Genomic DNA, 25,311 nt, shown 5'->3' with positions numbered 1-25,311 from the left:
ACCTGGCAGCGAGCACCCCAGGTGATTCTGATGGATACCAGGTCTGAAAACTCGCAAGAGCATTTTCGGAGGACAATTTCTGAGCTTTGTGGCACTTCCCCATGGAAATAGCCTTAGAGACGACTTCATGATAGTCATCTGAGATTGTGTGCTCCTCTGAAGTTATCCCCACACGAGTCCCAGATAAGAAACTGAGGCCAGGTTCTTGTCCAGGGTCACATGGTTATAAATGGTGAAGTCTGGCCTGCAACACACGTGCAGTTCTTCCACCACAGTCCTGCTTCCTACCCACCACAGGAATGCCTCTCCTTGACTGTGACCCAGATCTTTCCCTCCTCCAGCAGAGTTTCAGCCCATTACCTCTAAGCCTCCACACCCTCACAAATTCTTTACTGCTATCCTCTCCCCACCCACATCACCCACCAGCCAAACCACACGTTTAATTGGTTGACTTTCCCCAAAGACTGTTTCTGTCAGCCTTTGATGATCGTGGCTCTTCTTGGGGCAGGTGAAGTATGTGGGTGGGAAGGGTGTTGCCCTCTGGACTTCCATCCATCTTTCAGGAAGGCTGTTCGACTTTCTGCTCTTTGTCTTCTGTTCTGGCGTCTCTCTCAATAAGTGTTCTGCAGCCTTCTGGAATGTATGTGAGCACCTCCTCTCTTTGCTCTCAGCTTCAAGAGTTCCTCACTCTTTCATATTGGCCGCTTTCTTCCCTCCCTATCCTATTCAGGGAGGTGCTGCTCACCAGTGAATTTCAATGGACACACTTGGAACTTATGGTCTAAGATAGGGGTCCTAGCTTGGCATCCACATATTCTAACCCAGTACTTTTCAATCTCGAGTGTATCTTAGAGTCTCTTAGGGAGTTTAAAAAACCCGATGTCATGGGGCGCCTGGGTGGCTCAGTCGGTTAAGCGTCTAACTTCAGCTCAAGTCATGATCTCGTGGTTCGTGAGTTCAAGCCCCGCGTCGGGCTCTGTGCTGACAGCTCGGAGCCTGGAGCCTGTTTCAGATTCTGTGTCTCCCTCTCTCTCTCTGACCCTCCCCCGTTCATGCTCTGTCTCTCTCTGTCTCAAAAATAAATAAACGTTAAAAAAAATAAAAAAAAAACCCCGATGTCTGGACTGCACTCAGATTGATTAATTTAAAAACTCATGTGGGAGATAGGCATCAGTGGTTTATAAAGCTCCCCAGGTGGTTCCAATGTGCAGCCAAGGTTGAGGGCCACTGGAAAATCCAGGTAAAATTGTTTCTGGATAAGCATATGTGCACTTCCTGGAAAATCTAAGCCATAGCTTTTAGCAGATTCTCAAGGGTGTCCATGGCACCTTCCTCCTTCCCTTTCCCCACCTCAAAAAGGGCTCAGTGACTGGTCTAAGATAATAAATAAGCAGGGAAAACTTGCCAATTTTTAAGGAAACACCAAATACATGTGTTAATTAAATAAGTTAGGCATTAGCTTGTAGAGCAGAGAAAGTACCTGTTGTTGCTTCTTGGGAATGTTCTGTTTGGTGGGATGGGAGAATCCCTATCTCTCCCAATTAGCCGGGAAAACTGTGTGATTTCAGATGCTGCCCCTACACAGGTCTGATCACATCACCTAACTGTCCCACGGCTACGGGATCACAACATCCTGGTTTCTTCATGACCTAGCTCCAGCCACCCTTTCTAGCTCATCTCCCTCACTTCTTCACACACTTGAGCCCCAAGAGGATGCTCACTGTTCAGTTTTCACACACCGTGCCTTTGCTGTTATTCTTTCCCAGGCTCCACCCCCTTCCCCAACTCTGCCTGCCTTGGGATGGGCCTAGGAGGGGAGGGAAGATAGAAGAGAATGGCTGGAGGCGGGTTCTCTGGGGACAGAAGGTACTCAGTTACATTTGTCAAAGTGAGTAGGGCAGCAACCTCAGGAGTTCCTGCTTGGGGAGTAGGGGGATGATGTACAGAGATTCAGAGAAGTTCTGGCCTTCGAGAGATGAAGATGCCAGTGTCGGGGAGGTGGACCAGTGATTTGAGGAGTGCAGGGAAGCATACTAGGTGCTCTGAGAGGGGACCTGTGGGGTGGGAGGAGGAGTGGAGGGTCAGGAAAGACTTCATCTAGAAAGGGACTGATTCCCAGTGTCCCAGAAAGGACCCCAGTGGAGAGAGATGGGCCTAATCAGGAGGCTGAGACTAGATTATAGAGGGCATTGAATGCCAACCTGAGGACACTCACCACACACAGAGTGAGCCCAGCTGGTGCCCCCAGGTCTTGCCAGCTTTTAGTCTTGCTCCCTCAGGAAATCTTTGCTATATGAAGCTGTTGAGGCATAGGAGCTAATTTTGAAGCTGTGTCATCTGCCTAGGGGTGTCTAAACTTGGGAAGGTGCTAGCTTTTTGCAGGGAGCCTCGGCTTTCTGTAGAGTCTCCTTTCCCACACTGCCCATGTTCCCAGGCCCCTAGAACAAGTCAGGGAGCCAGGATCTCTGACCATATAGATAAGACAATGACTGTACTTCCCAACCATAAGTCAGGTGGGACATAGGTATGAAAGTGGACTGGAAAATGGGCAGTTAGAGGCCTCTCAGAATAGCAGAGGAGGAGTGGAGTAACCTCCAGATCCTTGGGTTTGAAACCCCGTGCTAAGTGCTGGGAATTCAGTGTTGACTGACACCACACAGACACTACATCTAAAGCTCGGCAAGAGTAGATGTTCAATAAATGTTGAACATGTGCTTTCCTGGGCTGAGAATCCAGGTTAAACAGTTGTACCTCCCCCCACCACCACCTCCCCCTGCAAAGAGGTGGATGCCCCTCCCCTAAGGCCTTCACCCCTTCCACTTGGGCTACCAGGATTCTCTAAGTGTTCTACACTTTAATAAGGCACAGAGGGCTCATTATGTATATCCGGGAAATCCTCCCCTCCAATCCAAATCAGGAATTACATCTGTATTAATAAACATTTTAATTAACACTTGCCAACTGCCAACAAAGTGTTAGGTGTAAATAGCAGGTGGGTGCAGGTTGAAGTAATGAGACTAGACAGTCACTGCTTCCTTTCTATTCCATTCAGAAATTTCAAGAAATAATTCATATGCTGTCTCTTTTTAGAAACAAGCTTATAAATTCTCCCGAACCCCGAAACTATTAATACACAAACACTTATCATTGTTTGCCATTTAAACATAAATATTAATAATTTAGCTTTGGCATGGTGCCTCTCATCTCAGATTCATTTATTCTTTCATTCACCAGACAGTCAAAAGGTGTTGGAGGCGCTGTTCTTGGTGCCAGGATACAGCAGTGAGTGAATAAGACAAAGTTCCTGATCTTAAGAAGTTTACATTGTGGTAGGCAAAGACAGATAATAAGGAAGTCAACAAATACACCAAAAAATACTATGGTGAGACGTGCTGTAGGAAAATGTAAAGTGGGGTAAGGAGAATAGGGAGGGTGTGTGTGTGTGTGTGTGTGTGTGTGTGTGTGTGTGTGTGTGTGTTGCTTTCTTTCTGTGGCCAGGGAAGGCTTCACTGATTAGGTAACATTCAAATGACACAATTTACTGGTTTATTACATACAGGTCATGAGAGAACGAGGTGTCTGGTTGGCTCCTGGGCTTTTTACTTGAGCAACTGGAAACATGGAATTACCACATACTGAGATGGGGGATGCCTTACGGGTACAGACCAAGTTTGGGAAGTTGATTTTGGTCATGTGATATCAAGTAGGCAGTTAAATACACCAATCTGGAATCCAGAGGAAAGGTTGAGACTGGAGATATAAATTTGGAAATCTTCAGCTCCTAGGTTTTTCAAAACCCAAGCTAGGTGTGACCACCAAGGGGTAAGTGTGGACAGAGGAGATTCGAGGACTGAGCCCTGGGCATGCCTCCACCTGGGTGAAAATGGTGAGGTGAAAATGGAGAAAGAATTGTTGATGAGGAAGGAGGGAAACCAAGAGAGCGGATACCTGGACACACCAAGTGAAGAAAGTTTTTCAAGAGGAGGGAGTGAGCAACTGTGTAAAAACAATACTGATAGATGCTGAGTATAATGAGGCTCAAGAATTGACCATGAGATTTGGTTGTGTAGGGGTCGAGGCCCTCACCAGAACAGGTTCTATGGAGAGGAGGAAGGAGGGGAGGCAAAAGTTTGATGCCAGATTCTGAGAGAGACAGAGATGTTGTCTTAGTCATTGGGTACTGTTTTTGAAGAAACCAGCTACAAAAGACAGTTTGAATATGGACTAGATACTAGGAAACTATTGTTAATCTTTTAGAAGCGAAAATAATAGTATAGTTATAATAATCTTAGTCTTGACAGATACCTACTTAAATGTGTAGGGGTGAAGGTTTGTGACGTCTGCAATTTATTTTCACACAGCTTAGCAAAAAACCATATATAAAAATATATTTATTTATTCAAATAGTATACAGAGAGAGTAGAATGTTAACATTGATTGCATTGGGTATATGATGTGTTCATTGCACTATTCTTTCAACTTTTTGATATGTTTGAAATGCCTCTTTATAGAAAATTTGGGAGAAAATACAGACTCTGGGCCTCACTGGTGGCAAATGGAGCTTTTAAAAGACCACAGGTGACTCTGCTATACCATCTAGGAATGAGATCCACTGATCCAATGCCCCACTGAGCATAAAACTGAGGTGTAAATAGTTGACTTTCCAAAGGACAGAACAAAGGCTGAAATTCATGTTTCTTGGCTTCCAGTCCTGTGTTCTTTCTTATATATCCTTTATTTTTTTTTTTTTCAACGTTTTTTATTTTTATTTTTGGGACAGAGAGAGACAGAGCATGAACGGGGGAGGGGAAGAGAGAGAGGGAGACACAGAATCGGAAACAGGCTCCAGGCTCCGAGCCATCAGCCCAGAGCCTGACGCGGGGCTCGAACTCACGGACCCCGAGATCGTGACCTGGCTGAAGTCGGATGCTTAACCGACTGCGCCACCCAGGCGCCCCTCTTATATATCCTTTAAAGGAATTTCCTAGATAAGAAACCTTACCCTCTTAAACACCTAAAACTCTTTGTCAGCAAACTGCACAAGGTAAGGAAGGATTTGGGCACCTACAGGGTACTCAGTTGTTAAAGTCAGATTATCAAGAGGACTGAAAATTATTAGAGGGTGAAAAAACTATAAGGTACGAAGGGCAAGGGCAGTCCTAGTTTTTACAAACTTGAATTGTATTGAAAAGCTAAATTTTCTCTTTTAAATAATTTTATTACTTTTAGTGAATATAATCCATGAGATTGAATTTTATTTCACACATTTGTTAAGATTTAATATATAGACAAAATCATAGATGAGGAAAAAAAATCTGAAAGTCTTGATTGTTAGTTGGTGAATGGGGTTACAGATGAAGTTCCTAGGGTTGAAGGAGTTCCTTGCAGAGAGAAGTGAAGAACTGAAGATGCAGATTAGGTCCCAATGTTTAGTGGGAAAGGCATGAGTCTTGGCAGTCAGACAAAATCTGGGTTCGAATTCTGACTCTGCCATTTACTAGTTTTGTCACATTAGGCAAGGTATGTGAGCACTCCAGATGAGTTATTCAGTCCCTCCTGCAGGCACTGTGCTTGCTGGGTGCTCTAATAAGGCACGTTAACATAAGATACGCAAGGTCGTGCCCTCCTAGAAATCCAACAGATAATTAAGGAACGGGGGATATTCAGGTGGAGGTTCTAACCCTGAAGGGACTAAGAGCAGCTCTTAACCAGGAGGAGATGAAGTTGGGCCGGAAGAAGCAAAAGAAGGCAACATTGTAAGGAAATATGCGGGAGCCTGGTAGTCTGGAGCAGCTGAGAAACACATACATAGCCTGTGGCTTTAATGCAGGTGGTTGTGATTAGTGAAAACAAGTATGGAAAGACCTAACTCTGCCCCGGAAGTAAGAGGCAGGGGTTGGAGCGCTTATCCTGAGCGCTTTTAAACTCCCTCTCTAGTAGAGAAAGGGAGTTCAGCCTCCACCACTACAAAGATAAAACAACTAGCTCATACTGAACACAAGCAAGAGACAGCGTCGGGTCTGGAGGTTTATTTGGGTGGGGTGGGGGGGCGGCGTGGGGCGTGGCCTGGAGCAAATCATCACGTTCTCTTCCGGAACAGGCCTGTGCCCCGGAAGCAGTTGCTTGTTGAGCGCTTTTGGGCCGATTTCGGAGACTGTTAAGGGAGTTGTCGCCATGTTCCTGTCCGCGGTCACCTGTAAGTGGGGATGGAGGCGGCGGCAGGGACTGCGGCAAGGGCGGGAGGCCGTGACAGGCAGGCTTCGGGACGGTGCGGGTTTGAGGGCGCGCGCCGGGCGGGAACCTGCCGCTGCGACTTGCCAGGCCTTCAGGACTACAGCGTCCGGCATGCTCCGCGGCACTCCTCCGTGGGGCTTGGAGGTCTCTAGTGCTAGTTCTTCATCCCTTTGCGGTCGCAGGGACGGTCGTGTCTGGTCAGCAGGAGTGGGGTGCTTTCCTGGCCCTTCGTAGGGATGTGTCAGCAGAATCTCTGCACGTCCGAACTGGGGGGGAAAAAAAAACCTCAGAATTTTTATTCCACTCGTTTCAAACTCTGAAGACGAGGAAATGGCTTGAGAGAGGCAGTGACTAGGTCAATACAGCTGGGCTGGGAAAGAAGTGTTCTGGCTTCCCAAGGCAGCTCTTTTCTGCACCAGGCCAACTGTTCGATTAGATTTAGTTTCCCTCCTCCACCTCATGTGGTTGCTGAAATTTGCATGGGTTAACTTGTCAAACCAGAGGCTTGTTCCAGTGCAAATATTTGCACCTAGAAGAGGAACATGTGGAGCAGATCTTAGAGCGATTTGAAAAGTAACCAGCCCCACTGAAAAGGGATTGTGCAAAGCATTACATCCAGAATTGTGTTGGTTTCATTGGATCTTTGTCTTCTTTCCAGAATCTTAGCGAGATCCCTACAAGCTAGGGAGTAGTTACTTGAGTGACAACCCATGGCATACTTCTATAACTTACATTATTTATTACAGACATATGAACTTTGCATAAGAAAGATAATAAATTGATATTTTCTTTTCTCTTTCAACCTTTCCTCTCTGCGAAAAAGTTGCCAAGAGCAAGTCAAAGTAAGTAAGGTTTTTCTTTTTTTTTAACTTGTTTATGTTAGATTTGTTTTTCCAGCCCCTGCCAATACATCCTTATATTAATTAAACTAAGCATTTGGTTTCAATTTTCTGAAAGTTGATTTGAGGATTACTTGGTGAATCGTTTTGGGTCTATGAACGCTTTCAGAAAATATTTTTCCCCCTGCCCAACTGATCTACTTAAGTGAGCCATTCAGATAATTAAAGGAGCTCTTGCTCCCTTGTTCCTGAACAAACCATCAGGGTTCCCATGCTGTCTTTGGAATACTACCGTATTTCTGTTTCTTCAAAGTCAGGTCGAAGGGCCATTTGTTTGGAGGCCACTACAGGAATCTAGCTGAACAAGCTGTGATTTGATTGAACTACAGAGTCAGTTTTGATGAGTTGTGTGATCCTTTGCATTCATAGAATAAGCATTTCAAAAATAGCAAAGATTAAAGATTCCATGCTGTACCAGAGAGACTATAAATACCAAACTGGCATCTCAAAATAAAATTTGTAGACAATAACTGAAGTAAGATTTTCTGTGTTAAAAATAGGAGAATTATTTTCCAGAAAAAAAAAAAAAAAAGGAAAATTCTAAAGCAGGCTTTACTTACAACCCAAGAAATATCACAAATCTTAAAATGAGGTTTTTGGATTAAAGTTAATGGAAAACATATAAGTTAGTGCTTTCTGCCAAATAGCTTTTATTCATACAGCTTTTCCCACAATCCAGTTTATTTATGTTAGAATTCCCACGTCTAAATTATGTAGGAATCTCCAGTGCCTCTGGTTTCTTTAGAAACCTTGCCTCTCATGTTCTTTGTATCCTTCTTATGACATCTGCCAAATATGTCTTACCTTATAGACTTTGTGTTCACCACTCACCTTCCATACTATACTGTTGGTTCCTGGAAGGGGCAGTTGCAGCCTTATAGAGCTTCGCATTTCCCACAGTGCTTTCCACAGAGTAAGCACTTAATAGGTATTTGTTAAATCTTTTTGAATGAAGGACTAATTATTGTCTTTCTTTTTTTTTTTATGTTTGTTTATTTTTGAGAAAGAGCGTGAGTGGGGAGGGGCAGAGAGAGGGAGACACAGAATCTGAAGCAGGTTCCAGGCTCTGAGTTGTTGGCACAGAGCCCGACTTGGGGCTCGAACTCATGAACTGTGAGATCATGACCTGAGCTGAAGTCGGACGCTCAACCGACTGAGCCACCCAGGTGCCCCTATGGCCTTTCTTAATTAACAAATATTGTGTACTTTTTATGTGTGAGGCACTGTGCTAGACGTTGAAAGGGATGCAAAGATGTGTACTGTATTTTTTTTTTCATTTTACTTTTTTTTTTTTTACATTTATTTATTTTTGAGAGACAGGGAGAGACAGAGTGTGAGCAGGGGAGGGGCAGAGAGAGAGGGAGACACAGAATCAGAAGCAGGCTCCAGGTTCTCAGCTGTCAGCACAGAGCCCGACACGGGGCTTGAACCCACGAACCATGAGATCATGACCTGAGCCAAAGTCGGACACTTAACCGACTGAGCCACCCAGGCGCCCCGATGTGTAATATATTATAGATGCTACAGATTCTCTTTGGAATAGTTAAGAAATAAGATAGCATGGTCTACATAGGGAAGCCAGACACACGAACAAGTAACAGTACAAGGGATTAAAAGGTCTAGTGAGGCAAAACATGAACTTTATGCTTTGGATGACTATAACTTAAACACAATATGAGGGGGAACAAGATTTTGCATGTTAATAGTGTAAAAGTTACCATCCATTTATTTTGTCCCTGTCTAATTTTACTCCGATTACACACATCCTGGAAGATAGGGCTCTTTTGTGATAGCCAGCTTTATGATTTCTTGACTAGCCAGCTAGAGTTACCAGCACTTTTGTATCCCCCCCCCCCCCCCCCCCCCGACTTCTCCTTCTAAGAGGTGAGTGTCTGAGTCTGTTCCACATCGTGGTTTGATTGTTCTTGTTGCTTGGTTAGTTGATTGCCAAGGTATTCTATAATAGAACAGACCTTGGAAATCAGAACCATTGAAATTGTGATTTATGGAAAATGTAGGCTGTCTTAGAACTGAACCTTTTTGGGTTGATATCCCACAGCTAATACTACTGTACAGAGTTCTCAAAATGTGTCGTCCTCCCACGACTGATTTTAGTTTATTTCCTCAGCTTATAATAGCTTATTTTTAAATCTTAGAACCATTCTGGTGAAAATGCTAAGCCAAGCTGGGACAGGTTACTCCTTCAACACTAAGAGAAGCCGACTACGGGAGAAACTGACTCTCTTACATTATGATCCAATTGGTAAGATTCAGATAAATTACTCCACAGTAAATTCAGATGCTTTCAAGACCTGTTGCCCTTTCTAGACTGATGCTGAACGTCTTTTGGCCATTTTTGTGGCCCCTCTGACACTGTAGCATTCAGTCAGCAAGTATATGTTGAGTGTTTACTATGGTGCCACTTATTATCCCAGGTGGTGGGATACACCAGGACACATTCAGGCCCAGTCCCTGCACTCTTGGTACATACAGTCTGTTTTGGAAGGGAGAGGAAAAAAAAAAAAAATGACTTTCTACTGAGTGCTTTGAGAGACACAAGCAGGATGCTGAGATACACGATAAAGTTGGGGAGAGGCAGATTCCACCTTTATCTTATTCTTGAATAGGATAGATCTGGTAAAGAAACCAGCTATGTAAACAGAATAGGTGATACTGTTCTGGAAACGGAAAGAAAAGAGTGTCTTCAGAAGGGGAGGGAATATTCTCCTGGGATCATTTAACAGTGGCAGGCAGTTAGGTCCCGATTTGAATTAAAGGAGTATGGTATCTATATATTGATGGAGGAAGTTAAGAAATGTCATTTGTACTCTCTGCTAAAATGCCATAATAAATGGTAACTTTAAATAGTCTCGGTAGGTAGAAGTATTTGTCCAGAAGAGACAGGTGTTTCCAAGGCAAGATTGCCTGCTTACAAAAGACAGCAGCTGATTGCTATTGGTAGAAGCCCAGTTTTGTTTTTGGGTTTTGTGAGCAGAGTTATGTGAAGTAAACTAGCAAACCAATGATTTATTTTAAAACTCCAGGCCATTTGCTTAATTTTTGTGCCCTTGATACTGTGTTTTTATAATAAATGTTTATATTTGTTTTTATAAATATTTTTATAATATTTATAAATGTTTATAAATGTTTATATATATATATATATGTATATATATATATATATATATATACATATATATATATATATATATATATATATATATATATAAATGTTTCTTAGTATGAACTGTACTGGAGCTTCTGGGTTGGTGAACACGTATTGACTATGGGAGAGTGACCTGTGCGCCCCTTGCCCACACCCATGCGTCACTTCCATCTGACTGTTCCTGAGTTACTAATAACTGGTAGATCATGTCAGAATTTTCCTTCTTTTTTTAATCATGCTGTATTATCTTTAATTAAGTATAAAGACTTCCAATCATATCACCTACAGACCATTTTATCCACTGCTCTGGCCGCCAGTCTCTTGTTTCTCTCTTCAGCAATGGTGAGGCAGACACCCTTTCCAAGGGGGAGAGAAAGCCACGGTTTGTTGCCTTTGCCAATAACAAAGATGTTGGAGAGCCAAGTGGCAAAGCTCTTGCATTGGCATCTTTCACGTCAGCTACATCAAAAGAACCAGGGTGTCTCTCTCTCTGTTGGTGATTATACCAATTCTTCCCAGGTTGGCATCCCTGGTCACCACTCACAGATTACCAGTGCCAAACTTGATGAAAGCAGTAACCTTTCCAGTCTCCACCATCAGTCTGAATGGTGTCCTTCACCTTGATGAGGGGATCAGCATAGCAGATGATGCAAGCATAATGGGTGACCAGGTGAGGGGTTCCTTTTGTTCCCACAAAGATCTTTCTCACTTTGCACAACTTATACTTGGCCTCCTCAGGTGCAATATTATGAACAGCAAAGCAGCTCTTGGTGTCACAGATCAGACAGAAATTCTCCCCAGTCTTGTCAGTGTTGATGTCATCCATAAAACCAGCAGGGTAGGTTGTTATCAGTTGGGATCTTGCCATCAATCTTGGTAAAATGCTGCATACTGATCTTTACTTTATGTGCTGTGAGGGCATACTCAAGTCTGTTCCTTAGGAAAATGATGAGAGAGAGATATTCTCTCAGCTTATGGGGACCAGTAGATGGACAAGGGGCAAATCAGTTTATCCAGCATCCAGTCTTTGGAGCTGCTGCGTGCTTCAGATGCTTCTTGGGACCACAAGCCGTGGCTGTACTGGGCATGAAAAGAGAGCAGAATTGAGCTGAACTGTAAGACACCCACTTGGTGATCAAGATTGAATTGGTACCAGAATCTTATTTCCCAAAATTAATCCATTATATAATGAAAGATAGTTAACCTCATAATCAACTTTTTCATTAACTAAGAATAAGACTCTCACTTCTGGCCAAGATGGAATAATAGGAATCAAATTTCCCTTCCCACTGGAAACAACAAAAGGACAATATTTGCAATAAAAGACCATGATCCCTGAAAGAAAGGAAACAGACTAGTGCTTGTGAATAACCAGACAAAATGGAAATTTCTGTCTTCTTTGCTTACCTACACAAGTCTCCTATCTTCAGATGTCATGAACACAAGCACCTATACTCTCCAGGCGATCTCCATGTTCTAGATGAAGAATTTTATGCAAAGGATTTTAATCAAGGACACAAAGCTAAAGTACGTTTCAGAACAATGATTTGAACTGAAGACTCTCTGACTCTAAACCCCGGGCCCTAAATTATTCTATGTAGGGACCTATGAATGGGAGGTTTTATGGGAGGCTAAAACCTACCTACCATTGCATGACTTCTGGGCAGGCATTAGTGCCAATCCTGACTAGCAGCTACATTCACAGCTGCCTTCAGAGTTTGTACAGAAGGTCTCATGACCGCTGTTGTACCATTCATTATGCTGCATTCATTCATCAATGTCTAAGAAAAATAAAAATAGTATCGCCTGCAAAAAAACCCACAAAGGCCCTTACCAGTGTGAGGAGCATATAAAAAAGACTCTTGAGAAGCCCAGTTGTCAGCTTAAAATTGGATGATTTCCATTCTTTAACGGAAATAAAATTCTCTGCTGTTTTTACAGTGTTAAAATTTCTGGTCATTCTTTGTCATAATATAAAAGGAGTTCTAGGTTTGTACCTGATGATTGGGAGTCTGAATTCTAGGATGTGACCACATATGGTAGAAAAATTATTACAATGATAAGGTATGTCTCTTAGTCCTTTTGGGTTGCTATAACAAAATACCACAGACTAGGTGGCTTATAAACAACAGAAACTTATTACTCAGAGTTCTGGGGCCTGGGAAGTCCTAAGTTCAAGGTGCCAGCATGGCTGCTTTCTGGTGAAGGCCCTCTTCCTGGTTCACAGCCTGTGTCGTCGTCTTGTCCTCACATGGAGGACAAGGGCAAGCAAGTATTGTGGGGTCTCCTAATAAAGCATTAATCCTGGTCATGAAAACTCCACCCTCGTGACCAAAGCACCTACCAGAGGCCTTGCCTCCTAATGCCATAGTATTGGGGGTTTAGGATTTCAACATATGAATTTGAGCCGGGGGGGGGGGGGGTACACAAATATTCAGACTATAGCTATATGATGGAGTTGGTGTGATTTTTTTCTCCTGATTTCTTTGTATCAGCTGGTAAAAGCTCAAAGTGATGAACTTTACGGAAAGTAATTGTTTTTCTAGCATTTAGCTCTTTTAGAATTTATATTTAGGAACATGCACAACGTTAATAAATGTTAGTTGAATAACCTTTTATGATATTTTCAGCATGAGAATGTATTGGGATTTTCATCCTTAGTACGGAGGTGTTAGGAACTTATTTGTCAAATTGATTTTAAGTTTTGAGATTGGGAAAGAATACTACAATAAACAGTTCTGATCATAAGTTGAAAGTAGGAGAAAACATCCATAAAAGACTGTTAGAACTTTTCTGATAAGGAATGGTCTAAGCCTTCACAGCACAACTTTGTCCTTTTCTGAAGAAGAGAATGTTCCGGGATAGTGGACTGCCTGGCTTTCTGCCCATCTACTGAATGCCCTGCAGGCTAGCATGATGATGTTTGCCTTGGGGCCTGCCCCATTGCCCAAGGTACCAAATAGCTTGGCAGTTCTCCCAACATATTTTACTGCAGTGAATAAATGACTAGTTTAAGGGTAATGTTTTGTTAGTCTGCTTTATAAAGGAAATCAGTAAGGAAACAGAAAAGTTCCCAATTATTTGAACATTTCACAGTATACTCTGGCTAGAACCAGCCTGTCTTTTCAGACTCCTTTTCTTCATATAAAACCAGATGCTAATTTCCAAGGAGGAAGGACCAAATGCTGAGGCATAAGCTTATTAAACTTTGTTGAATATATGAAGGCTTATCATAAAGAAAATGAAAACTTGTCATTTTTGATTCCTTGGATGACTAAACAAGACAGTATAGACTTTAATTGAAGCAGAGTTGATTTAGGTTAGACGTAAGGAAAGAACTTGACAGATTCATTCTTCTATGAATTCAGCAAATATTTTGACAGAAAATTAATTTTTGTTTATGATCATGGATAGCAGTGTATTATTTCAGCTCAACTGTGTATCTAGCAGCAACCCTGTGAGGGAGATGGACTTATCCCCCACACAGGGAAGCAAACTGAAAGCAGAACATTTTGAGAAATTTGTCCAGGGACTCACAGCAGATATAAGTGGTAGAGCCAAGGTTGGAACCCAATCTTTCCGACGCCAGGCTCCCTATTTTTTCTAGTACATGGAGCCAAAGTAATCTTCCTAAATTTTTTTTTTTTTTTTTTTTAAATTAGGATCTTCCACTGGTGTCAGCCTAGCATTCAAGGCTATGGAGCCCTACTGTCCTCTTACCTCTTACCACTGTTCCTTGGTACCAGATGTGTATTCCTTTTATAGTTCATCCAAAGGCTGCTCTTTCAGGGACCAAACTTTCCCTGTCCGTGAGGTGTTCCCTTACCGGTCCAGTCCCTTTGATCTTTAGGGTCCTACTTCCTGGACATTCAGGGGCTCTGCTCATACTTCTATAAACTCCACATTGCTTAGCACAGTTCTGTGGACTGAAATATTTATTCTTTGGAGTAAGAGAATGAATTCAGTGAGTGAATCAGAAATTTTTCGTGAATAAAGCCTTGCTTTACTGATCTTAGTCACTCCTATTCTGGGTAATTTAAATAGTCTCCTGATTGGTTACCAGTGAGATGGGTTCTGGTTTTCTTTTTAGCCATTTTTTTAGTTCCATGTAGAAAAACATGGAAACATTTTCTGCAGTGAATCATATTGTTTGATGGGAAACTATTGTGGTTTACCATTTTATAATGCTTTGTAGTCCCTCTTAGACTTTGAAGGAGCATCAATACTACTTTTAAAATATTAGATAATTCAGAATATATTAAAAATACCTCTGTACAGTGTAATAATATATTTTGTTTTTTTAATTAACATAGATAAAATTCTGTTGACCGGTTAATAGTTTTTTTTTTAAATTTTTTAATGTTTGTTTATTTTCGATAGAGAGTGCAAGTGGGGGAGAGGCAGAGAGAGAGGGAGACACAGAATCTGAAGCAGGCTCCAGGTTCTGAACTGTCAGCAGAGTCTGATGCGGGGCTCGAACTCACGAACCGTGAGATCATGACCTGAGCTGAAGACCGACGCTTAACCGACTGAGCCACCCAGGTGCCCCCTGGCTAATAGTTTTTAAATCTGGCTGACCATCAGGATCATCTGAGGTTTTGTAAAAATGTAGATGTTCAGTCCTCACTCTAGATGTATTAGACCAGAATTAGGGTAGGGGTGGAGGTGAGAAGTAGGAACGTATTTTAATTAAGCTCCCTAGCCTATTCTTAATCATAGAGAGCTTGGGAATCTCATGTATACAGTATCCATATTGATTATAGAAGAAGAAGAAAAACCGTAGTGAAATGTCTGTGTGATCGGGATAAGTGAGGGGTGTTGTGTTGTAGTCCTTTGAGTTCCTGGATCTTCTTGGGTGCCTTGTTTGCTTTTGGATTTTTGGCCAGGAATAAGTAGGTGGTGAGAGACCGAGAGACAGAGGGAGAGAGATATGTTGGAAGTTAATGGAGTACTATAAAGCATTATACGAACAGTGAAAACCTTACTGCCCAGCATCCAGTCTCTAGTCTTTCATCTGGGCAGTTAGTACTTTTGTGTTGGCTTTCTTTCAGAGAACTGTACTGTTTTGATATTTTCAGTAATGAGATTTTGGTTATAATTTTCATTCTTTTACCATACAAGAAAATCAGTTTTTGGGTATATTAAACCATCTCTGGAAAGTACAAGGTTTAATGTATATTTACTCTTCTGGCCAGACTGCCTTTTGCTTGGTCTGCTCAGTTCTTGCTGCTTTTTTTTCCTCAGTCCAGCTCTTAGTCTCTCTCCTGCAAGAGTGTTCATTAATTGGGTGAAGACATTGGATGTTTTCCATTTTTTGCTCCTAGTTTTGTTTGTTAATGTGGATATTTCACATTGAGTGAGGTATGACCTTGTGGTGTCCCAGAGATGCCACTGACTGGCTGGTGAACCTTCCCTTGATTTCCTTACCATTTTCTCTAGGTTTCTTTGGCCTCTGGGATTGAGGAACCGAGTTTGCAAATCTGCTCCATCCTCACGTGAAAGGAATAGTAAAATAAGAGAAAAGAGAGTGCTTGTGGTCTGACACACAGATTTTTATTTAAAAATGATGATGATGCTTTTAGTTTTCTGCTACAACCCATTTTTCTCTTACAGTGAAAACAAAAGTCCTCTTTGTGGAACAGAAAAAAATACGCTCCCTCTAAACAATGGATTGAAAATGAATTTGATTTATAAATGAGAAGACTGAGGGCGGGATACTGATTCAGAAATTCTGCAGCGTGTAATAAAAGAAGAGGAAATGGCACGGAATCACTGCCTCCTGTGATTTGAAGGCCATTGTGAAGGAAAACAATGGACTGAAAGAAAGTTCTTCATATTAGGACATATATCATTGCATCACATTTATTTATCTTTCTGGATATTTTTATAGCCCTTAATAAAAAATATTAAAATAGCGTGTACTATTGTCTCTTAGTGATGTTTTCCCCCACTCTTTGAAATAAAAAAAACAACTACATTAGTAAAGAATAAGCATTGTTTCATATAAAAGAAAGTTTCCATAATGAAACTTGTGCAAGACTTTCCAGTCTGCTCCTCTTTGTACTTCATAGGAAAGGCAGAGTCATTCTCCAGAGTGATCTTGAAAAAAACTGTGTAATAACAGAGGTGGTAAGAGTGAACAGGAATAAGAAGGGGGCCAGCCTTGTAACATAAAAGGAATCATGAGAACTTTCATTTTGTTTTGTGCTTATATAATTAGGAAAAATGCCATTGGTCCATATTGTCAAACTCTGGTCACTGAAACAGTAGTTAGGAGTTTCTAGGAATGCTTTGGACTCCCTTTATCTCCTAGATTTCCTTTTTAAAAAAAATTATTTGTTTTTATTTGTTTTCATAAGAAAAGCTAGAATGTATTTCCACAGAGCTATGACTGGGGCTTCTGGGGCTTGGTACCACACAGCTAACCAGCTTGGAAGTTCCACTGATAATCCCTGACATTCACGTAAGGACCCCTGCCGTACCCAGATCCATATACTTTCTCACTCAAGCTATTGTTTCCTACAGATTTTCAGTAAGAAATCTGAGTTGAAATCTGCATTCTTTTCTAGAGATTATTTAGTTTTCTCCTTTATATATCAAATTTCTGACTGAATGTGAGAAGGATCAGCTTTTATTTTGAGCTCTGCTGGTTCATAATCTTACCCCATTTAAAGCATTTATCTAGGAGAATGATAGCATGCCCACCATGGCCTCAAGCATGACAAAGCCAATGCTATTCCAAAATAACAGGTGTGTCCCCCCCCCCCCCCCCCCCGCCCCCACCATGGCTCAGTCTGTGGAGGACGTGCAGGAGTAGCTTTCTGAAAATGGAATTAGATGTAGACAGTTGTTGAGCCTTTGTGGCTTGTGGCATTAAAGTCAATAAACTATTTTCTGGCATCTTTTGTTAAAACTTTGGTTCAAAGCAATAATAGGTGAGATCTTGGCTATTTGTAGGTTGAAACTATATGTAGTGATTTTGGGTTACAAGAAAAATCCTTCACCTGATCCTAGCTAAGTCAGATGTAAAGGGTCTGTGACATGTATGAATCACCTTTTTTTTTAAACCCAAAACAACATAAAATCTGGCTTAACAGATGACTTATCTATTCAGCACATGAGCTGAACATGGCCCACAGGTGGTGTTTACATTTTTAAGTTTTTTTTGTGAGAGAGAGGGGGTGCAAGTGAGCAAGGGGCAGAGAGAGAGAGACAGAGAATCCCAAGAGAGGCAGAGGGAGAGAGAGAGAGAAGCAGCACTCACTGGAAGCGGGCTCATGCTAACCCCAAGCAGGGCTCGAGTTCACCTGATGTGGGACTCAAACTCACAAATTGTGGGATCATGACCTGAACTGAAGTCAGATGCTTAACGACTGAGCTACCCAGGTGCCCCCATGTTTATGTTTTTTTAAAAGTATGTTTTGTTTTGTTTTTAAGTTTATTTGTTTATTTTGAGAGGGAACAAGTGGGGTAGGGGCAAAGAGAGAGGGGAGAGCGAGAATCCCAAGCAGGCTCCGCACCATCAGTACGGAGCCTGATGCGGGGGCTCGAACTCACAAACCGTGAGACCATGACCTAAGCTGAAATCGACTCAGACGCTTAACCGACTGAGCCACCCAGGCATTCCCCCATGTTTACATTTTTTAAAAAATCAGTTGCTGACCCTTAAACATTGAAAAGATTTCAATAAACATCCAGACTTCTGGCTTCTCTTGCAAAACAGAAGCTTTGACAACTCTAACACTGTATGTCAGCTGTCCTTCTTAGGAACTGCTTGAGGTCCAATTCTTGTGCCCTCTTCCCTCATTTAACATTCTCTGCTCTGGAGCTTAAGTTCTGGAGACACAAATGAACAAACAGGTGGGTAATAACTGATACGCACAACAATGAAGCAGGTGGAGAGAGAGAGGGAGTTGTTGGTGTTGGGTAAAGGGTGTCTAAGGGAGGCCTTTGATAGTAACATTTGCACACGTGAGGGAGTAAGGCACATCAACTTGTGGGGAAAGAGTGTTCTAGGCAGAGGGCACAGTAAGTGCGGAGGCCCTGAAGTGGTTTGAGTTGGGTAAGGAGTCCAGTGTGAAATTAACGTAGAGGGGAGAATGGGCGGAAATGGCATGGGAAGGGAGAGGGGTGTAGGATATAGATCATATAGGACCTTGTATACTGACTCTGTGTTGACCGTTCGTGGAGCCTGGAGCCTGCTTCAGATTCTGTCTCTCTCCCAAGAATAAACATTAGAAAAATAATTTAAAAATAATGAAAGCTTGAGTATGACTTCATAAATGAACATATTTGCAAAGAATGGAGAAGAGGATATTTTATAGTAAGCTGCTAGCTAAGAGTGGCCACCCCCTCCCCCAAGTACATTTTATTTCCAAGTACATTTATTTTAGGGTTAGTAGCAATCAAAACAGATCAAGTGGCAGGTCTTTTTTGTATGGATAAGATGACTGTGTTCCTGCAGCCTGGACGCTGACTGCTGCGATGAAATTGGCTCTCTTGAGCATTTCTTCCAAGGACAGATTGGGGTAGTAAGCCAAGTAGAAGGCCAGAGCCCCCACAAAACTGTCACCAGCACCCTGTAATTAAAAGCATAGTTGTGGAGATAAGCATGTAGTCACCTGTTGCCCAAACTGTATTTTAACAATATTTAAGGACACTTTTTGATGTAGAAGATTTTTAGGTAAAAGGATAGTACAGAGGTTTCCATACGCCCCATATCCAGTTCTGTTGTTTGGTTAACATCTAGAATTATGGTACATCTGTCATAATGAATGAAATGGTATTGATATTAGCTGAACTCCATACTTGATTTGGATTTCACTAGTTATGCTTAATATCCCTTTTCTGTCCCAGGATCTCCTCCAGGGTACCCTATTACATTTAGTTGTCATTTCCTTAGACTGTTGTAGGCTGTGACAGTTTCTTGGACAGTGTTTATTTCTGTTTTGAGTCTCTACTTTCTAAAATTGTTTCTAGTTTGTTTCTGTTTCGAGTTTCTAGTTTTGAGGACTGGTCAGATGTTTTGTAGAATATACCTCAGCTGGGACTGGTCTGTTTTTCTTACAGTTAGTGTGTGGTTATGGTTTTTGGGAGGAAGACCACAAAGGTGAAGTATCATTCTCTCATCACATTGTATCAAGGGTAGATACTGTCAGTGTGACTTGCCTCTGATCATGTTAATCTCAATTACTTGGCTAAGGCAGTCTTTGCCAGGTTTCTCCACTGTAAAGTTACTTTCCTCCCTCTTTTCATACTGCACCCTTTGGAAGCAAGTCACTAAGTATAGTCCACATGTAAGGGGTAGGGTAGAGTATTATTTGGAATGCTTCTCTGTGGGAATTTTGTCTTCTCCCCCCAATTCATTACATAATTATATCTGTATAAAAGACCCATGAACTCATGGGTCTTTTGAAAATTTTTAAAAATTTATTCTTTGGGCTATAATCTAGTACTGCGTTACTTCTTTGCTCAAATTGTAAGGGACTCTTTCAGTTGGCCCCTGTGTCCCTTTAACATACCCCATGGTTTTGTCTTTTGGGTGCTTTACTTTCTGACACTATAAGATGCTCCAGGCGCATCTTGTATATTCCCTGCTTTAGTTCTAGAATTAGCCATTTCTCCATTAAATGGATGCAGAAAAGTGGTGACAGCTATGCAGATATTATTTTCAAACTAAATATAGGGACAAAACAGTTTCTTTGCATTTTCTCTGAAGCTCCAAAGATCTGATTTGGTAAAGTACATTTACGGACCCACAGAAATAGAAAACACCAAAGAATGTCTTGACTTCCACCTTCAAGCAGGGTAATACCTAGTCATGTGTTCACCTAACAAATGTATTTAAGATAACTTAAATATGATTATACAGTCTCGCTTGGAAAACCATTCTGAAATAGCTTTCAGAGTCATTTTCCAGTTTTTTCCCAGTTTGTTGTTCCTTAACACCCAAGAGTTTTCATGACAGATCTTGAGGCTATACTTCAGCCTTTGTAAAGAGCCTTGGCATGCAAGATTGTTCCAGATGCATATGCCCAGAACAGTGATGGACACTAGTAAAGGGGTAAAATCCACTGTGGATTAAATGCTAAGTAGTGTGGCAGAATCCATAAATGCTATTGGATGCTAAGAAAGAGTTTGAAGAAAGCCTCCCTGAAGAAGGGAGTTCTTATAGATGACACAGATTTATAGAGAAAGAAGGCCTCAAGGAACAAAGACACAGAGGAGGAAGGAACAGAGTGAGCTCATGAGACAGTGAATGGCTTTAAGGAGAATGACATTTCCCCTTGTTTACATAGATAAAGCAGGCAGTATTCAACTTGCCAAGGGGTCATAGTAATGCAGGTGTGAATTCGACACTTCCCTTCCTCCCATAAATGTTTTCTGAGTGCCCAAAATGTGTCAGGGACCGTGCTAGATGCTTTGCAATTGTTTAGGTCAGTCCTTCCTGACGGAAACAATGGAGAGAGATATGCTTTTTGCCTTCCCTTAGTTTATAGCATAGCAATGCAATGGTGTTGATATTTGGTTTTCTTATTTACAAATAATGGAGGCAGTCTTTCCTTTATGTAACTTTTATATTATTGCTTAAGCTTATTGTTACAAGCTTGTAATATTTTTCCAAAAAAATTTAAGGGAATAAAAATATTTCATGGATAGTTAAGTCATGTTTCTGTACCTCCCTCACCTTTAACTTATGTAGCCTGACCAAAGCAAAGGCACAGGGCTGAGGGGAAACATTCTAGCAACACTGACAGAAATCAGTTGGCTGGTGGGGTATTTAGCTGCAGACCAGATAACTTTAAGAAAGTATAAAAAGAATTGTTCTTATATCTGAAAAGACTATTGAAATAATTTAAATTGCTTCCCAGTATAAAACAGCCAGGGAAACACAGTGTCTAGTAGAACTGTGTGTGTTGGAAGCATTATTTAGGTTATCAGTGATTTTCAGAACTTGATTTCCTTTCATTCTGAGAGCTACACTGTGTTGGTAGAGACTGCAAAGGTAAGCTGTTCCTGTATTAAAAATAGTTTCCCCACAAAGAAAACTCTCAGCTAGATAGCTTCATTGAGAATTCTAGCAAATGTTTAAGTAAGAAATAACACTAATTCTATCCAAATTCTTTCAGAAAATAGAAGAGTCAAGGAAACACTTTCCAAGTCATTTTGTAGGGCCAGCATTAGTGTGATACCAAAACCTGACAATGACAATTCAAGAAAAAAACAAACAAAACAGATCAATACTCTGCAAAACCTTAAAAAATTTTAGTAAACTGTGTGTGTGTGTGTGTATCTCATGAACAATAGGGTTTATCCCAGGAATGCAAGATTAGTTTGACATTAAAACTACTTACATTTAAAACTAATTAACATTTAAATAATCAGTGTAGTTCACTTTAAAAAAAAAAACAATTTTAGTAGCAGCAGAAGCATTTGACAAAATTCTACATCAATTTATAACAGAAATTCAGCAAATTTGGAATAGAAGGTATAACTTGATCTTCTTGGTAAAGGGCATTTATGAAAACTCTATAGTCAACATCATACTTAATGAGAAAGACTGATGCTTTCCCCTTGATATTGGAAACAAATCAAGGATGTGTATATTCATTACTTCTATTCAGCATCATACTGGATTGCCAGCCAGTGCAGTAAGACAAGAAAAAGAAAAGAAAAGGCATGCAGATATGAAAGAAGTAAAACTCTTTCTTAGCAGATGCCATAATCACCTATGTAGAAAATCCTAAGAAATCCAGCAAAAAAGTAGATTTAGCAAGGTAACAGGACACAGGATCAATTAAAAAAAATCAACCGTGGGGCGCCCAAGTGGCTTAGTGGTTAAGCGTCCAACTTCGGCTCAGGTCGTGATCTCAGGGTTCATGGGTTCAAGCTCTGTGTCAGGCTTTGCGCTGACAGTTCAGAGCCTGGAGCCTCCTTCAAATTCTGTTTCCCTCTCTTTCTCTGCCCCTCCCCGGCTTGTGCTTTCTGTCTCTCTCAAAAATAAATAAATGTTGGGGCGCCTGGGTGGCGCAGTCGGTTAAGCGTCCGACTTCAGCCAGGTCACGATCTCGCGGTCCGTGAGTTCGAGCCCCGCGTCAGGCTCTGGGCTGATGGCTCGGAGCCTGGAGCCTGTTTCCGATTCTGTGTCTCCCTCTCTCTCTGCCCCTCCCCCGTTCATGCTCTGTCTCTCTCTGTCCCAAAAACAAATAAAAAACGTTGAAAAAAAAAAAAAAATAAATAAATAAATGTTAAAAAATTAATTGTATTTCTTTCTTTTTTAAAAATTTACATCCAAGTTAGTTAGCATATAGTGCTCTAATGATTTCAGGAGTAGATTCCAGTGATTCATCCCCTAGGTATAACACCCAGTGCTCATCCCAACAAGTGTCCTCCCTAATGCCCCTTACCCATTTAGTCCATCCCCCCCCCCCCACAACCCCTCCAGCAACCCTCAGTTTGTTCTCTTTATTTGTCTCTTATGTTTTATCCCCCTCCTTGTTTTTTTATTATTTTTCCTTCCCTTCCCTTATGTTCATCTGTTTTATATCTTAAATTCCTCATATGAGTGAAGTCATATGATATTTGTCTTTCTCTGACTAATTTCACTTAGCATCATACCTTCTAGTTCTAGCCATGTACTTGCAAATGGCAAGATTTCATTCTTCTTGATTGCCAAGTAATACTCCATTACACACACACACACACACACACACATCTTCTTTATCCATTCAACCATGGATGGACATTGGGTTATTTCCATAATTTGGCTATTGTTGATAGTGCTGCTGTAAACATTGGGGTGCATGTGCCCCTTCGAAACAGCACACCAGAATCCCTTGGATAAATACCTAGTAGTGCAATTGCTGGGTTGTAGGGTAGTTCTATTTTTTGAGGAACCTGCATATTGTTTTCCAGAGTGGCTGCACCAGTTTGCATTCCCATCAGCAGTGCAGAAGAGATCTTCTTTCTTCCTATCCTTGCCAACATCTGTTGTTGCCTGAGTTGTTTATTTTAGCTATTCTGACAGGTGTGAGGTGGTATCTCGTGGTTTTGATTTGTAGTTCCCTGATGATGAGTGATGTTGAGCATTTTTTCATGTGTCTGTTAGCCATCTGGACGTCTTCTTTGGAGAAGTGTCCATTCCTGTCTTTTGCCCATTTTTTCACTGGATTATTTATTTTTTGGGTGTTGAGTTTGGTAAGTTCTTTATAGATTTTGGATACTAACCCTATATCTGATATGTCTTTTGCAAGTATCTTCTCCCATTCTGTCGGTTGCCTTTTAGTATTGCTGATTTTTACCTTTGCTGTGCAGAAGCTTTTTATCTTGATGAGGTCCCAATAGTTCATTTTTGCCTTTGTTTCCCTTGCCTTTGGGGACATGTTGAGTAAGAAGTTGCTGCGGCCAAGGTCAAAGAGATTTTTGCCTGCTTTCTCCTTGAGGATTTTGATGGCTTCCTGTCTTACATTTAGGTCTTTCATCCATTTTGAGTTTATGTTTGTGTATGGTGTAAGGAAGTGGTCCAGGTTCATTCTTCTGCATGTCGCTGTCCAGTTTTCCCAGCACTATTTGCTGAAGAGACTGTCTTTATTCCATTGGATGTTCTTCCCTGCTTTGCCAAAGATTAGTTGGCCATACGTTTGTGGGTCCATTTCTGGGTTCTCTATTCTGTTCCATTGATCTGAGTGTCTGTTTTTGTGCCAAATTATATTTCTATAGAGTAGCAATGAAGAATAAGGAATCTGAATTATCCAGACATACTACTACAATGGCATCAAAAATATGAAGTAATTAGCGTTAAATGAATCTGTGCAAAATGAATGAATATGTGCAAGATTTATACACTCTTCCTGTGGAAAGCAAAAGAGATTAAAGAAAACAAATGGTGAGATCAACCATGTTCATAAATTGGAAAACTCATCATTGTTAACATGCTAGTCCTTCCTAAAATGATACATAGATTCAGTGTAATTCCAATAAAAATCCCAGTTGGCAATTTTTAGAAATTGGTAAACTGATTCTAAAATTTATATGGAAATACAAAGGACTTACAATAGATAAAACAATTTTGAAGAAGAACAAAGTTGGAGGATGTAAACTATCTGATTTCAAGACTTACCATAAGATATAGTATCAGACATATCAGAATAAGATATCAGACAGGGAGGTATTGATACAAAGATAGACATGTAGATGACTTGAACAGAAAAGAGAATCTGTAAACAAACCAGCAACTTATTTTTAACAAGGTAATTCAATGGAGGAGAGGACAGTCTTTTCAACAAATGGTGCTGGAAGAAATGGATATCCATATGGAAAAACATGAAACTTCACACAATACACAAAAATTAACTCCAAATGGGCCACAGACCCAAATATAAGAATTAAGCAACAAAACATCTAGAAGTAAATAGAGGAGAAAAATCTTTGTAACCCTGTGTTAGGTAGATTTCTTAGGATACCAAAAGCATAAGACATTTAACAAATTGATAAATTGGACTTTATTAAAATTTAAAACATTTGTCCTTTAAAAGAATACCAAAAGACAAACCACAGACTGGGAGAAAATATTTTTAAAACATATATATGATAAAGCATTCTAATATTTCAATAGTACAACCCAAAAAGACAAAAATCCCAATAAAAATGGGCAAAATATTTGAATAGAGACTTTATCAAAGAAGATTCACAGATGGCAAATAAGCATATAAGAAGATGCTCAACATCATTATACCTAGGGAAATGCAGATTAAAAACACAATGAGGGCGTGCGTGGGTGGCCTCAGTCGGTTAAGTGTCTGACTTTGGCTCAGGTCATGATCTCATGGTTCAAGGGTTCGGTCCCTGCGTCAGGCTCTGTGCTGTCAGCTGTCACAGAGCCTGTTTTGGATTCTCTGTCTGTCTGTCTCTCTCTGCCCCTTCCCTCCACCTCCCTCTCTTTATCAAAAGTAATCATTAAAAAACAAAATAAAACACAATGAGATAATACTAAATACCCATTAGAAAGACTAC

At 40.9% G+C, this 25,311-nt stretch overlaps 2 protein-coding genes across 3 annotated transcripts in view; one reads left to right on the top strand and one right to left on the bottom strand.

The window, feature by feature from the left end:
• Positions 1–6,101: 6,101 nt before the first annotated feature.
• Positions 6,102–16,218, top strand: MRPL33 (mitochondrial ribosomal protein L33). Its single transcript, XM_042933378.1, has 4 exons — positions 6,102–6,196; positions 7,058–7,076; positions 9,290–9,396; positions 15,913–16,218. The coding sequence occupies exons 1-4, from the start codon at positions 6,175–6,177 to the stop codon at positions 15,960–15,962; spliced, it is 198 nt and encodes a 65-aa protein (XP_042789312.1). The 5' UTR covers positions 6,102–6,174; the 3' UTR covers positions 15,963–16,218.
• Positions 10,387–25,311, bottom strand: part of RBKS (ribokinase) — a 102,201-nt gene continuing 87,276 nt past the window's right edge. The window contains exon 8 of one of the 2 annotated variants that reach the window (XM_042933368.1): positions 10,387–11,379. In XM_042933368.1, the coding sequence (XP_042789302.1) occupies positions 11,272–11,379 (108 nt within the window). In that variant the 3' untranslated portion in view covers positions 10,387–11,271. Of the gene's footprint in view, positions 11,380–18,599; positions 18,879–25,311 lie in introns of those variants that run through there. The other variant, XM_042933367.1, reaches the window with a different exon arrangement.

The sequence above is a fragment of the Panthera leo genome, chromosome A3 (genome assembly GCF_018350215.1).
Source record: "Panthera leo isolate Ple1 chromosome A3, P.leo_Ple1_pat1.1, whole genome shotgun sequence".
In the NCBI taxonomy this organism is placed as follows: Eukaryota; Metazoa; Chordata; class Mammalia; order Carnivora; family Felidae; genus Panthera; species Panthera leo.
The sequence above is the reverse complement of the archived record's forward strand: the minus strand, read 5'-3'. Positions and strand labels throughout refer to the sequence as shown.